At 46.8% G+C, this 15,161-nt stretch overlaps 4 protein-coding genes across 4 annotated transcripts in view; 2 read left to right on the forward strand and 2 right to left on the reverse strand.

Annotated features, from left to right (window-relative positions):
• LOC140717596 (uncharacterized) overlaps positions 1–15,161 on the reverse strand; it is a 56,261-nt gene that overhangs the window by 35,524 nt on the left and 5,576 nt on the right. The window contains exon 2 of the mRNA XM_073031169.1: positions 415–423. Coding sequence (XP_072887270.1) covers positions 415–423 — 9 coding nt within the window. The remainder of the gene's footprint in view (positions 1–414; positions 424–15,161) is intronic.
• LOC140717594 (histone H4) lies at positions 11,711–12,047 on the forward strand. Its single transcript, XM_073031167.1, has one exon. The coding sequence runs from the start codon at positions 11,711–11,713 to the stop codon at positions 12,020–12,022; it is 312 nt and encodes a 103-aa protein (XP_072887268.1). The 3' UTR covers positions 12,023–12,047.
• Positions 12,705–13,124, forward strand: LOC140717578 (histone H3). Its single transcript, XM_073031149.1, has one exon. It carries the CDS (start codon positions 12,705–12,707, stop codon positions 13,113–13,115), a length of 411 nt encoding a protein of 136 aa, XP_072887250.1. The 3' UTR covers positions 13,116–13,124.
• Positions 14,146–14,902, reverse strand: LOC140717595 (histone H1-like). Its single transcript, XM_073031168.1, has one exon. It carries the CDS (start codon positions 14,885–14,887, stop codon positions 14,225–14,227), a length of 663 nt encoding a protein of 220 aa, XP_072887269.1. The 5' UTR covers positions 14,888–14,902; the 3' UTR covers positions 14,146–14,224.

The following is a 15,161-nucleotide window of genomic DNA, read 5'->3' on the forward strand; positions in this document are numbered from 1 at the left end:
CGTATAATTCATGTGCTTCAATCCTCTGAATATTCATGGCCTTATCTAAAACCCTGTTAAATGTCATTATCATATTTGCTTCCACCACTCCCTATGGCAGCCCAAACCCGGCCCTCACCACTCTCTGTACGGAAACAGAAATCTTACCTGCCCTGACATCCCACTTTAAATTCTCACCCTGGCATTTTAAAGCTGTGCCTTCTCATATTTGATATTTCTAACCTGAGGAAGTGATTCTGACTGTCTACCTTGTCTGCACCTCTCATAGTTTTATAAACTTCTGTCAGGTCTCCCCTCAGCCTCCTTCACTCCAGGGAAAACAGTCCCAGTCAGTCTGATCTTTCCTTGTAACTCAAGCCCCCAGTCCAGGTAACATTCCTGTGAATTGTTTCTGCATCTTTCCAGCTTAATCACATCCTTCCTCTCATGGTGACCAGAACTGCACAGGGTACTCCTGGTCTGGTGTAATTATTGATTTGTACAACTGTAATGTGATGTCCCAACTCCTCTCAGAGTCTTTGCTGATGAAGGTAAGCATGTTGTGCACCTTCTTCACCACTTTCTCTACCTGTGTTGGCACTTTCCGGGAACTATGTACCTGTGCCTCAGGTTTATCTTTTCATTAACACTCCTCAGGACCCTGCCATTCACTGGGTATGTCCTAACCTGCTTTAACTTCCCAAAATCCATCATTGTGCATTTGTCTGACACTGTAACAACACTTCTCTGTTTCTCTGCACTAATGCCCTAGCAATAAATGTCAATGAACCATTCACCTCTGAACTTTGGTCATATATGGTCTTATGAACCCCTCACTGCACCTGTCTCTATTTTGTTGTGCAGGCAACACCTCGACACTCCAGTAGTTATGTCATCCCAGCCTGAAACAGACCTGTTATTCTGTCTCAGTATGATAACCAGTCTTCAGTTCGTATGAACACACTTCCTTCCCAGTACTGAGATCTGGTCTTGTGCACCAGCCTTTCATGTGCGACCTTGGCAAATTGCTCCTGAAAATCCAAAATCACCACTTCTCCAACTTCCCCTGTAAAGTCTCAAATCTCTGGTATGTTTGTCAAACATGACTTAACATTCAGTAACCCAGGTTACAGGGACAAAAACCAGGTTCCAGATGGACAGGGTGGTGAAGAGGCTTTTGGAACACCGGCCTTCAGTCAGGGCACCGAATATAGAAGCTGGGATGAAATGGTGCAGTTGTACAACACGTTGGTTTGGCCGCATTTCATAAATAGTGTTTAGTTTTATTGAGCATGCAGTATGACAGACACCATTGAGCTGGAAAGAGTGCAGAGGTGATTTATGGGCATGTTACTGGATCTCGAAGGACTGATTTGTGGAAAGCGTTTTGGATAATTTTCCTCGGAAAGTTGGAGAATGAGTGCTGATATTGCAGAGCTGTATTAAATAATAAGCGGCCTGGGTTGAGTCAAAGATAACAATGTTTTTGCCAGGGTTGGGGAATCAAGAACTGGAGGGCATTGGTTTGAGATGAGATTTAATAGGAACCTGAAGGGCAACTTTTCCACACACGGGCTGGTCAGTGTATGGAGTGAGCTGCCGGGGGGAGTGGTTGAGTCAGGTATGTTTAAAAAAGGTACTTGGACAGGTAGATGGGAAGGAAAAGTTTTGAAGGATATGGGCTAAGGAGGAGGATAGCCTTGTTCTTAATGTGGTGGTGAGGGGGTTACAGACCACAAGCTCAGATGGGAACTTTGGTCAGCGTGGACCATTTGAGCTGACGGGCTCGTTTCTGTGCTGTGTGAATCTGACTGTAAACCCTGTTGACTTAATTCAATGACATTAAACTTTTCTAAATGACTTGCTATTTCTTCACAGATTATAGACTCCAGTACCGTACTTGAAGTGAAGTTAACTGGACTACAGTCACCTGGTTTTTATCTTCCACCCTTCTTCAACAATGGTTTTCAACTCCACTGGGACCTTTCTGTAACAGTGAGTTTTGACAGACTTCAATGTCTCTACTTTCTCTCCAGACTTCCTGTAAAACCCTCCACTGCAGGTCATTGGGACCTGGAAATGTTTGCATTTAGTCTCATTAGTTTCTCCATCCTGATGGTGATTGTTACACATTATGGCACAATGTTGAAATGTCACTGTTAGATATCTCTGGGATGTTTGCTGTGTCCCCACTGTGAACACTAATTAAAATTATTGAGTTAACCTATCTGCTTTTTCCTTGTTAGTTTTAGCTTTTGTCTCATCACTGGTTCCTGGAAAAATCCTGATCCTCTTTTCTACTGCCAACCCTTGCCTCTTTTTATGCTCTTTGATTTAATATTTCCCTTGAACTCCATTGACCACAGAATGTTCTTTGCTCTCTGCGATCCCTCTGTAGAATCGGGATCAATGTCTGCTGACTGTTATGAACAGTCTCCTTAAACATCGCCACTGCTCATTACTGACCTGTCCCTGAGCATATTTACCCCATCTGCCCCAGACAACTCCACTGTCACGTCTCTGTAATTGCCTTTATTTAGGTTGAGGACACTGGTTCTGGACCCTGGTGTTCACCCTCAATCTGTGGTCTGGAGTTCTCCCACATTGTGATCACTTCTTCAGGGATCCTTCATCACAAGATCTCTCTGTAATCCCACCTCATTACACAGATTACATCTGAAATGGCCTGTTCCTGGGTAAAATCCTGCTGTCAGAAACTGTCTCTGACCACTCCACAAATTCCTCTTCCACTGTACCAGTTTGATCAGCTTAATCAACACACAGACTGACGCAAACACGCACAAAATGCTGGAGGAACTCAGCAAAGAGTCGACATTTCGGGCTGAGAACCTTCATCAGGATTAGAAAGAAAGGGACAAAAGCCAGAATAAGGTGCTGGGGATGGGGAGGAGGACAAGTGAGTGGGGGAGGGTGTGATTTGTGGAGGGATGATGATGAGAGGACCTGGGTGACAGACAGGAAAGGCAAAGAGATGAAGAGAAAGGAATCCAGAAGGAGAGAACGTTGGACCATGGGATGACACGAAGGAGGTGGAAAACCAGAGAGAGTTGGTGGTCAAGTCATGACGGTGCGTGAGGAGAGGTAAAGGCGGTAAATGGCACCAGAATGGGGGAAAAGTCAGAAGATAAATAGTAGTTTGGTGAATGTGTGGAAATAGAGGGCAGTGATTTCTGAAATTTGGAGAAATCAATATCAGAATATGAGATGTTGCTCGTCCAACCTGTATTTGGCCTCATCGTAGCAGGAGAGGAGGCCATGGACAGACATGTTAGTGATGGCCCTCTGCTGGGTCAGGGTCGACCATGGATATTGTACCCTCGCTGTGAAAGTCAACATTCAAGCCAGGGTAGTACGATACGTAAAGCAAGCTGTTGCCCATGCAGGGGCTCCTGCTCTCCACACAGCTGATGAATCCAGATCAACGACAGAGACCGGTGGGGTCAGGCACCAACGGTGTCACAGGATTGCCAGTCTGCATTGAACATCCGACTGACAGGGAATCCAGCACTGGATTGTTCCTCGGGGTTTACTCCCGAAGCCTTCCCCATGAATGGGTCGAGCCACAAACCGGAAGAGGTTTCAGATCAGAATTTTCCTTCCACTAGATGAGTTGCCAACCATGGGTGAAAGCCCCATCTGCCCATAGCAGTTAGTTATATGATGCCAGTAAACCCATTTAGACCCTCCCCTGTCACTAAGAAAGAGTCTGTCGGGCTTCGTAGCTAAGCCATATGTAAAAGCCAGGAGCTGGACTTGGTTGACAGAGGCAATTTGAAGCAGCAATTAATAGGAAGTGACAGCTTGTCCCCATTACCACCCCACCACTGGTTAAGACACCTATAAGGCACCGATATGTCAGTATGTGAATGGGAAATGGAACTAGAATGCATTGCCACTGGCAGATTGTGGTTGTTACAGCTCACAGAGCAAAGGTACTCGATGTAGTGGTACCCCAATCTGCTTCCGATTAAATCTCTCATGACAATCACATTTCCATTCCCATCTCTCTTTGATATTTCCCCTTTTGTGCTTTATCCCATCGGGAGGAACACCTGAGGATCTTGAGACCACTCCTCCCCGTGTCTTCTTTCCCTCCCCTTTCACCATCACTGTCCCTACATGTAAAGTACCTATGAAAAGTATTCATGCTGCTTTAAACTTTTCATGTTTTAATGTTTTACAACTTTGAATGACAGTGGATTGAATTTGGCATTTGTTTTACTGATCAAGAGAAAAAGACTTTTGTGTCAAAGTGAAAATAGATCTCCACAAAGTGCTTTAAATTAATTACAGATATAAAACACAAAATAATTGACTGTATAAATATTCACCCCCAAATCATCACTGGTACAGCCAAGTAGTTTTAGGAATTACATTATCAGTTAAGTGGAGGTCTCTGTGTGAGTCAAGGTGTTTCAATTGATTGTAGTAAAAATACACGATTGTTTGTAGTCAGTATTCTGGGAGAAACTACACCATAAAAACAAATTAACACTCTGAGCAGCTCTGCAAAAAGGTAATTGAAAAACACAATTCAGGAGATGGATACAAGAAAATTTTCAAGTCACTGAATATCCCTTGGAGTACAGTTAAGTCACTCATCCTGAAATGGAAAGAATATGGCAGAGCTGTAAATCTGCCAGGATCAGGCCATCCTCAGAAACTGAGTGACTGTGCAAGAAGGGGACGAGTGAGGGAGGCCACCAAGAGACCTATGCTAACTCTAGAGAAATCACAATCTTCAGTGGCTGAGATGGGAGAGACTGTGTATACAACAACTGTTGCCCAGATGCATCACCTGTCAGAGCTTTATGGGAGAGTGGCAAAGAGAAAGCCATTGTTGAAAAAAGCTCTCATGAAATCTCACCTGGGGTTTGCCAGAAGACTCTGAAGTCAACTGGAAGAAGGTTCTATAGTCTGATGAAACAAAATTGACCATTTTGGCCATCAGATTAAACACTAAGCTTGGCGCAAGACAAACACCGCACAGCATCAGAAACACACCATCCCAGCATGGTGAGGCTGCATTATGCTGTGGGGCTGTCTCACTGCAGCAGGCCCTGAAAGGCTCATAAAAGTAGAGGGTAAAATGAATGCAGCCTAATACAGTGAAATCTTGGAGGAAAACCTAATTCAGTCTGCAAGTGAACTGTGACTTAGGAGAAAATTCATTTTCCAGCAGGAGAATGACTGCAAGTATAAAATCAAAACTACACAGGATTGACTTAAAACCAAAGTTAATGTCCTGGAGTGGCCAAGTCAGAGTCCAGACCTCAATCCAATTGAGAATTTGTAACTGGACTTGAAAAGATCTGTTCACTCATGAACCGCATGCAATCTGCCAGAGCTTCAGCAGTTTTGTAAAGAAAAATGGGGAAAATTTTCAGTGTCCAGATGTGCAAAGCGGATAGAGACCTATCCATACAGAGCCAACGGTAATTACTAACAAAGGTGCATCAACTTGACTTGAAGGAGGTGAATACCAATGCAATTAAATTATTTTGTGTTTTATATTTGCAATTAATTAGATCACTTTGGAAAGATCTGTTTTTCACTTTGACACCAGAGAGTCCATTCTGCTGATCAGTGTGGGAAAATAAAGCCAAATTAAATCCACTGTGAATCAACGTTGCAAAACAATAAACATGAAAACCTCCAAAGGAGACTGAATACTTTTGATGGCACTGTATCCACTCCTTCACCAGCACGTTATGAACAAATCCACCCTGCTCCTTTCCATTTTGTTGATTCCATGTGGAACATTAAACATGTAGGAATGTCAGATTCCCAGTCCAAGTCTCTGTAACCATGTCCCTGCAATAGCTGGTAGATCAAACATATTTGTCAGTACACAATATGGAACAGATGGCAACCTGCCCTTCAGTCCACAATATCTGCACCAATCATAACAATGCTGAGACTTTATAAAGGACTGGTGAGGTCTCACTGGAGTATTGTGAGCATTTGTGGGCCCTTTATCTTAGGAAGGATGAGCTGAAACTGGATGCATTTCAAAGGAGATTCTCAAAATTGCCTCCAGGATGAAACAGTTGGGCATATGAAGAGCGTTTGATTGCTCTGGGCCTGTACTCACTGGAATTTAGGTCAATGAGGGCTGACCTAATTGAAACCTATCTAATGGTGAAAGGCCTTGATAAAGTGGATGTGCAGAGGATGGGAGTGTCTGAGACCAGAGGACACAGCCTCAGAATAGAGCACCATCCTCGTAGAACGTGGAGATGAGGAATTTCTTTAGCCAGAGAGTGGTGAATCTGTGGAATTTGTTGCCTCGGGCAGCTGTGGAGCCAAAACTTTATGTATATTTAAGGCAGAGGTTGGTAGATTCTTGATTGGTCAGATCATGAAGGGTTACGGGGAGAAGGCAGGAGATTGGGGCTTTGAGGGAAAATGGATTAGCCATGATGAAATGACGGAGCAGATTTAATGGGCCTAATGGCCTAATTCTGATCCTATATCTTAGAGTCTGTATCACCTCCTCAGAAACCTCAATCAGCTTTATCAAGTGTGATCTGCCTGCACAAAGCCATGCTGATTGTCCCTAAGCAGGCCGTGCCTTTCCAAATGAGCATAAACCCTGTACCTCAATATCCTCCCCAGTAGCTTCTCCACCACTGAAATGAGGCTGCCTTGCCTATAGATCCCTAGATTCTTGTTATTTCCTTTCTTGATCAAAGCTGCAACATTTGCTACACTCCAGTACTGAGGGACCTCATATGTTGCAATTGAGGACACAGACAGACAGACATACTTTATTAATCCCGAGGGAAACTGGGTTTTGTTACAGTCGCACCAACCAGGAATAGTGTAGAAATATAGCAATATAAACCATAAATAATTAAATAATAATAAGTAAATTATGCCAAATGGAAATAAGTCCAGGACCAGCGTATTGGCTCAGGGTGTCTGACACTCCGAGGGACGAGTTGTAAAGTTTGATGGCCACAGGGAGGAATGACTTCCTATGACGCTCAGTGTTGCATCTCGGTGGAATGAGTCTCTGGCTGAATATACTCCTGTGCCTAACCAGTACATTATGCATTGGATGGGAGACGTTGTCCAAGATGGCATGCAACTTGGACAGCATCTTCTTTTCATACACCACCTTCAGAGAGTCCAGTTCCACCCCCACAACATCACTGGCCTTACGAATGAGTTTGTTGATTCTGTTGGTGTCTGCTACCCTCAACCTGCTGCCCCAGCACACAACAGCAAACGTGATAGCACTGGCCACCACAGACTCGTGGAACATCCTCAGCATCGTCTGGCAGATGTTAAAGGACCTCAGTCTCCTTAGGAAATAGAGACGGCTCTGACCCTCTATAACTGTGGCCTAACCATAGGCCGGAGCTGCCCTAGAACAAGTCTCTCCAGGGTCTTCATAATGTGGGAGGTCAATGCCACCGGTCTGTAGTCATTGGAGCCACTGGGGCACGGCGTCTTCAGTACAGGGACGAGGCAGGACATCTTCCATAGCACAGGAACCCTCTGGAGACTCAGGCTCAGGTTGAAGACATGGTGAAGTACTCCACATAGCTGGGGGGCACAGGCTTTGAGCACCCTGGGGCTGACACCATCCGGGCCTGCAGCCTTGCTTGGGTGGAGACGTTTCAGCTGTCTTCTCACCTGTTCAGCTGTGAAGCCCACCGTGGTGGTTTCAGGTGGGGGAGGGGTGTAGTCCTGAGAGCAGGGTGGGGGGCTGTGAGGAGGGGTAGGAGGGGAGAGTGGAGTATGTGTTGGTTGGGGGCCGACAACAGATGAATCATGTGGGGGATGGGCAGGGGCCACAGTGTCAAATCTGTTGAAGAACAGGTTAAGTTTGTTGTCCCTGGCCACACTGCCTTCAGCTCCTCTGTTGCTAGTTTGCCAGAACCCAGTGATGGTCCTCATCCCACTCCAGACCTCTCTCATGTTGTTCTGCTGGAGTTTCCACTCAAGCGTCCTGACGAAGGGTCTCGGTCCAAAACGTCGACAGTGATTCTTCCTATAGATGCTGCCTGGCCTGCTGTGTTCCACCAGCATTTTGTGTGTGTTTGAATTTCCAGCATCTGCAGATTTCCTCGTGCTTCCTCCTACACCTGTCTTTAGCCTCCCTGATCTTGGCTTTCAGGTCCCTCTGAATTGTCCTCAACTCCTCCCTATTTCCATCCCTAAATGCCCTCTTTTTAGCGTTCAGGTTGTCCTTAATGTCCTTTGTTACCCATGACTTGTTATTTGAATAACGAAGGACAGTTCTTGCTGGAACATTGCAGTCCACACAGAAGCTGATGTAACCAGTGATGCACTCTGTGAGCCCATCAATGTCCTCTCCATGAAAAATGTCACCTGATCTTAACAGCGTATTTAGTGACGTTGTTGAAGTTATCAATCACATCAAAGTAAAAGCCCTTAACTCACGTCTGTTTGAGCAGCTTTGTGAAGAAATGGATACAGAGCACAAACGCCTTCTCTTTCACACTGAAGTCAGGTGGCTATCAAGATGGAGAGCCCTGGCCAAGGTTTTTGAGTTAAGAGAGCAGCTACAGAGATTTCTTTCAGGAAAAACGTCACCACTGGCAGCACACTTGACGAGGAGTGGATAGCAAAACTCGCTTATCTGTGTGACATCTTCAACCTGCTCAATGAACTCAATTTGTCACTTCAGGGGAGAATGACAACTATCCAATTCAGCGCGGGAAGATCAACTCCTCGAGCTTGCAAATGACGATGGGCTGAAAAATATGTTTGACATAACATCTCTGCCGGCATTCTGGATCAAAGTCAAGGCTGAATATCCTGAGATAGCCACGAAAGCACTGAAAACGTTGCTTCCGTTTCCAACATCATATCTCTGTGAAGCGGGGTTTTCTGCAACGAATGCAACAAAAACTAAATTGCGGAATAGACTGGATATAAGGAGCAAACACGAGGAAATCTGCAGATGCTGGAAATTCAAACACACACAAAATGCTGGTAGAACACAGCAGGCCAGGCAGCATCTATAGGAAGAAGCACTGTCGACGTTTCAGGCCGAGACCCTTCGTCAGGACATAAGGAACCCCCTTTAAGTATTGCTGTCTCCCATCACACCTCGATGAGACCGCCTTATTGCAGGGAAACAAGCCCTGGGCTCTTACTGATTCACCAATATTGGTGTGTTGCAATGATTTTATATGCTCATACGAGGAAAATATGTGCTGTGTGTTTAATATCCAAATGTTACTTAACATGTTATGATGCTATTGACTTATAAGTGCCCTATAATTGACTTATCACTATATGCATGGGAGGAAAATATGCACTGTGTGTTTAATATTAAATTCTTTAGATAAACCCTTTTAGAAACAAAATTGAGTGTATTAATTAGCCACTTATAAGTGACTTATAGTTTCACCTGTATTCTGGTATATATTAACAAACCTCCCCCCCGCCAGCCGGTCCGCAAGAATATTGTCAATATTAAATGGGTCCGCGGTGCAAAAAAAGTTGGGGACCCCGACATAGATCCTTGTCAAATCCCCAGCAATCTGCTCACTTGCTTCCTTCACTATTGTAGGATATATGTGTTCAGTTCTTGGAGTCTTATCCATCTTATTGCTTTTCAGACGTCCCAGCACAGCCTGCTCCTTAATCTCAACACGTCTCTGCACATTAGCATGTCTCACATTGTTTTCATTGACATTCAATTCCTTCTCCTCGGTAAATATTGACACAACGGACTCATTTAGTACCTCAGCCACTTCATCTAACTTCAACCACATCATTCCTCCTTTAATCTTGAGTGGACCTTTCCAGTCTCTGGTTATCCCTGTTTAACTAATATAAATCAAAAGGCCTTGGGATTATCTGTGATCCCACTCCACAAGGACAGTTTGAGGCTCCATTTGGCCTTTCCTATCACCAGCTTTAGCATTTCCCCGCTGTCTTTATATTCCAAAGATACCCAGTCTGATTTTAGCTTCTTAAACCTTCCATATACTTCTGACTAAATTCAGGATCTCTCCATTCATCCAAAGTTCCCTTACCTTACCATCCTTGTCCTTAATCCTTACAGGAACATGCTGATCCTGAACTCTGATCTGCTGGTCTTTAAACAACTCCCACATGTCAGATGTGGACTTGTCTGACAGTGGCTGCTCCCAATCAATGCCCCTTGGCTTCTGTCTTACTCATAACTAACGAACAAAATAAATTGTGATCGTCAGCTGGCCTGGCTTGTTTCCCTGAACTAATTCCCGTCTGTTCTCGCCTCTGGTGGGGCTCTGTACATAATGTTTCAAACACTCCTCGGAATCGCTGAAGAAATCTTGAGCATCTAAGCATTGATCAAGATGCAGTCAATTCTAGGGAAGATAAAGTCCCCCACTATGACAGTTCTGTTCTGCACCTCTCCATAAACATAAACCTTTGTGTTCTTCCACCTCCCGGTGGTTATTGGGGGCCAATACTATAATCCAATCCGTGTGACTGTAGATTGCCTCTGTAAGTGAGCCCTCCAGTTTGCTGTGACATTCCCAGTGGGGTAACCTCTGCATCTTATAACCCTCCTCCCCCCCACTCACATGTAAAACAATGAAACCTAGAGATGTTGAGCTCCTCTCCTTGGACCCATCTCACCTTTCCCTCGGGACCTCAATGATCCTCGTACCTAAAGCCCTCACCCACCTCACACCAGCTCCTCAGCCACCTCTTTACCTCGGCTTTAGAAGGCGCCAAGGCGAGGTCTGTATATCCTTCTATCTGCCGATGTATCCTGTTCCTTTATGTGACCGGACTTTCATTTCCCTCGCGACCCAGAGGAACAATTGTTCTAATGAATTAACCCTCTCATCACTGGAAGTGACTGCACCCTCGCCCACCAACTGCTGTGTGTGAGGACGCTCGCACTGGTCATGGGGCCGGGGAGGGACAGACTGAGGTCCTCGGGGATTTGCGGAATGGAAAAGCACTTCCTGGTAATTTAAAGCAGGAGAATCAGCAAATTTCCAGAAATCTTCCAGTCTGTACATGTTTCATGCCATCTTGGACAATGTCTCCAATCCACTCCATAATGTACTGGTTAGGCACAGGAGTACATTCAGCCAGAGACTCATTCCACCGAGATGTAACACTGAGCGTCATAGGAAGTCATTCCTGCCTGTTGCCATCAAACTTTACAACTCCTCCCTCGGAGTGTCAGACACCCTGAGCCAATACGCTGGTCCTGGACTAATTTCCAGTTGGCATAATTTACTTATTATTATTGAATTATTTATGGTTTTATATTGCTATATTTCTACACTATTCTTGGTTGGTGCGACTGTAACGAAACCCAATTTCCCCCGGGATCAATAAAGTATGTTTCTCTGTCTGTCTCGAGTGGATGTGGAGGGGATGTTTCCTATAGTGGGGGAGTTTAGGATCAGAGGACACAGATAGAGTGGGTGTGGAGAAGATGTTTCCTATAGTGGGGAAGTCTAGGATCAGAGGACACAAATAGAGCTGGAGCGCTTTGTGTCGGATAAACCGTTGGAAATTGGCGGGTGTGGTAAAGTGAAGGCGGGGCTGGACGATGAGAGGCCGCTCTCGGCTCTGTCCGTCACTCTGACTCTGTCTCCTCCCCTCCCCGCCTCTGTCTCTCTGCGCGTTTCTCGGGCAGGTCGGGGCGCTGTGTATAAAAGGAGACAGCAGCAGTCGGTTTGTCACTGAGCAGCGACCTGAGTGTAGCAGCATCATGTCCGGCAGAGGGAAAGGAGGCAAAGGACTGGGCAAAGGCGGAGCCAAGCGGCACCGTAAAGTGCTCCGTGATAACATCCAGGGCATCACCAAACCGGCCATCCGCCGTCTGGCTCGCCGTGGCGGCGTCAAGCGGATCTCGGGTCTGATCTACGAGGAGACCCGCGGGGTGCTGAAGGTTTTCCTGGAGAATGTGATCCGGGATGCGGTCACCTACACTGAACACGCCAAGCGCAAGACGGTCACTGCCATGGATGTGGTGTACGCTCTGAAACGCCAGGGCCGCACTCTCTATGGCTTCGGCGGCTGAAAAACTCCCACTTCCTCCCGACAACACAAAGGCTCTTCTAAGAGCCACCCACCGCCTCACAGAGGGAGCCGTGTCCATAAGATTTTAATTATTTTTTATCAATATATTCATCTGGTTCCATTTGAAATAGGTTAATCATTCCGCTTCAAATATATATAGCTACGATTGTACCTTTCCAGGCGGTGATTACCGTAAATGCTGGATGCATTTATATCGATCTTAATCATTCTGTCCATCTCGGACAGAAATCAGTTCACTCGTTTAGAGAGTCGATTCCGTAATCATGCATTCAAATCTTAACTGAGGGAATTAGATATTAAATGAAACTGAAAATCCATGATCTGTGATAGAATTAATTGTAAATAAAAAGTTATCAAGCTGGGTGCTCTGAAATTGGCGGGCGGTTCGAAATTAATCGGGCGCCAATCACAGTGCATTCTGATTGGATGAAGTCCGACCGCCAGCTAACAATTTCCCATTTTGTCGAAAATTGTTATTCGCCGCCAGCCTGCATGAAATCAATAAACCAATCGCAGCAACTAGATCCTTTAATAGACAGTTGGTGTTCAGCCAATCATAAGCGGTGGGACGGCCCTTCCCAGCTGTATAAAAGCCTGTCCTGGAGCCCGTTTCGTCTATCTTGTTCCGGTATTTCAGCCTGTGTTCTCACTCCCGAAGCAGAATGGCCCGCACCAAGCAGACAGCGCGCAAATCGACTGGCGGAAAAGCTCCTCGCAAACAGTTGGCGACGAAAGCGGCGCGGAAGAGCGCTCCTGCCACCGGCGGAGTGAAGAAGCCTCATCGCTACCGGCCCGGCACCGTGGCTCTGAGGGAGATCCGGCGCTACCAGAAATCCACCGAGCTGCTCATCCGCAAACTTCCCTTCCAGCGCCTAGTGCGGGAGATCGCTCAGGACTTCAAAACCGATCTGCGTTTCCAGAGCTCGGCCGTCATGGCCCTGCAGGAGGCAAGTGAGGCTTACCTGGTCGGACTCTTTGAGGATACTAACCTGTGCGCTATCCACGCCAAGCGAGTCACCATTATGCCCAAGGACATCCAGTTGGCCCGCCGCATCCGCGGGGAGCGCGCCTAAGCCCAGTCTACACACCGAACACCAGAAAAGGCTCTTTTAAGAGCCACTACCACGGCAAAGGAAAGGGCTGTAGCTTGCTGTTCATTATTGTAGTAGCGATCTGCCTTCCCGATCGGTTTTGCTCTAATTGACCCCGAGCATCAGTTCTGTGCAGACAGGGTAATTCAGCAAGGAACAGGAGATAATAGACAATGGACAGTAGGTGCAGGAGTAGGCCATTCGGCCCTTCTAGCCAGCTCCGCCATTCACTGTGATCATGGCTGATCATACACGATCAGTACCCGGTCCCTGCCCTCTCCCCATATCCCGTGACCCCGCTATCTATAAGAGCTCTAACTAACTCTCTTGAATGCATCCAGAGATTAACGCGCTTCCCTCCCTGTCAGGGTCTCATCTGGCCCTTCACTTCTCCCACAAACCTGTCATGTACAGCTGGTGCGGCTGTTACCGTATTGTTTGCTTTGGACATGGGGATACGTTCGTGCCCGCTGTGCTTGGAGTGGAAGCATGCCGACGCGAGGGGTACAGTGGGGGATTTCGGGGGGTGGTGACTACCAGGAAATAGTGATTTTTTACATTAGATTTCACTCTCTTGTACATTTTTGGTATTGGTGTTTTGTGTAAATTAACTATGTAGTTTTGTAGCTGGGGCCTGAATGAAGGTCAGTCGGCAATGCCACCGGGTAGTTTATCACATATCCTCCCGCTGCAGTCCGTCCCCAGAGACGGATCCCTCTCTCAACACGCCCCCTCCCCTCTCGCATAGGTTTCAGCAGTTCCCAATCAACTCAGCTGAATCTCCGCTGGTGTCAATGTCTCAGTCACTCTCTCCCGGATCGGAGAAGGAATTGGGCCTGAAACTGCCCACATCCCATATCTCTCAATCTCAGCTCGGGAATCCACGTCTCATTTCAGACACTGAGACGGCACGGCCGCACCAAATGTCAGAGGTACCGGTAATCTCGGGTTCCATGTGAGAAATTCCCCCGGAAAACTCAATCGGACCCGGCGCGGGAATCACAACACTCTGAATCAGCTCTTTTCTGAGATGTGGGTGGCTCTGAGAAGAGCCGTTGGGTTCAGATACACACAAATGGTGTATTCTCAATTCACTTTTTGACTGCTGTCTTCTTGGGTTTCGCGGATTTCGACTTCGTCTTCTTGGCCGCCTTCGTCTTCGGGGCTGCGGCTTTCTTGGGGCTCTTGGGCTTCGGCGCCGCTTTCTTCGCCGCGGGTTTCTTTGCCGCTGGTTTCTTAGCCGCTGGTTTCTTAGCTGCCGCTTTCTTAGCCGCTGGTTTCTTAGCTGCCGCTTTCTTAGCTGTTGGTTTCTTACCTCCCACTTTCTTAGCCGCGGGTTTCTTGGCGCCAAGCTTCTTGCTGGGAGATTTCTTGGTGGCAGATTTCTTTGCCGCTGGCTTCTTCGCTTTCTTCACCACCTTCACGGCAGTTTTTCCTTTACCGGATTTAAAGGATCCCGAAATACCCGAGCCCTTGGCCTGAACCAAGGAGCCGCTTTCCACTTTCCTCTTGATGCTCATTTTGACCTGGTGGCGACGTTTCACCACATCGACACCGCTGCCGGCCAGAGCCTTAATGATGGCTGTACCGGACATACCCTTCCTATCGTGACAACCCGCCACGATCTTATCGATCTGTTCGCCCAGCGAGGGACCGGTTGGTTTGCTCCGGGCAGCCGCCTTCTTCTTGGGAGTCTTCTTTGCGGCGGCGGGTGCGGCTGGAGGAGCCGTTTCGGCGGGTGCTGTCTCAGTCATGTCGGCGACTCTGATAAATCCTCACAATCAGAACTGAATGAGAAATGAAGCGAAAGGCGGCGGCACAGAGCAATTTAAAGGCAGCGAGCGGACGGGGCGGAGACATCCTGCTGTCAGCTCCCGGCGGCTTCATTTTTCTGTGTTTCTCTCTCCTCAAAAACTCGCCGATTCCAATTCAAATCGGACGCTGCGGAGACTCGGACTAGTTCCTGTCTGTCCCTGAGACCGGAATGTTCGCTGGAAAGAAAGTTTAATCGGGATTAAAGGCAGCACT

Source organism: Hemitrygon akajei, chromosome 28 (genome assembly GCF_048418815.1).
Source record: "Hemitrygon akajei chromosome 28, sHemAka1.3, whole genome shotgun sequence".
Lineage (NCBI taxonomy): Eukaryota > Metazoa > Chordata > Chondrichthyes > Myliobatiformes > Dasyatidae > Hemitrygon > Hemitrygon akajei.

Bases quoted from the DNA above. Each gene is read 5' to 3' on its own strand.
- LOC140717594 (XM_073031167.1), top strand. From the start codon at position 11,711: ATGTCCGGCAGAGGGAAAGGAGGCAAAGGACTGGGCAAAGGCGGAGCC.
- LOC140717578 (XM_073031149.1), top strand. From the start codon at position 12,705: ATGGCCCGCACCAAGCAGACAGCGCGCAAATCGACTGGCGGAAAAGCT.
- LOC140717595 (XM_073031168.1), bottom strand. From the start codon at position 14,887: ATGACTGAGACAGCACCCGCCGAAACGGCTCCTCCAGCCGCACCCGCC.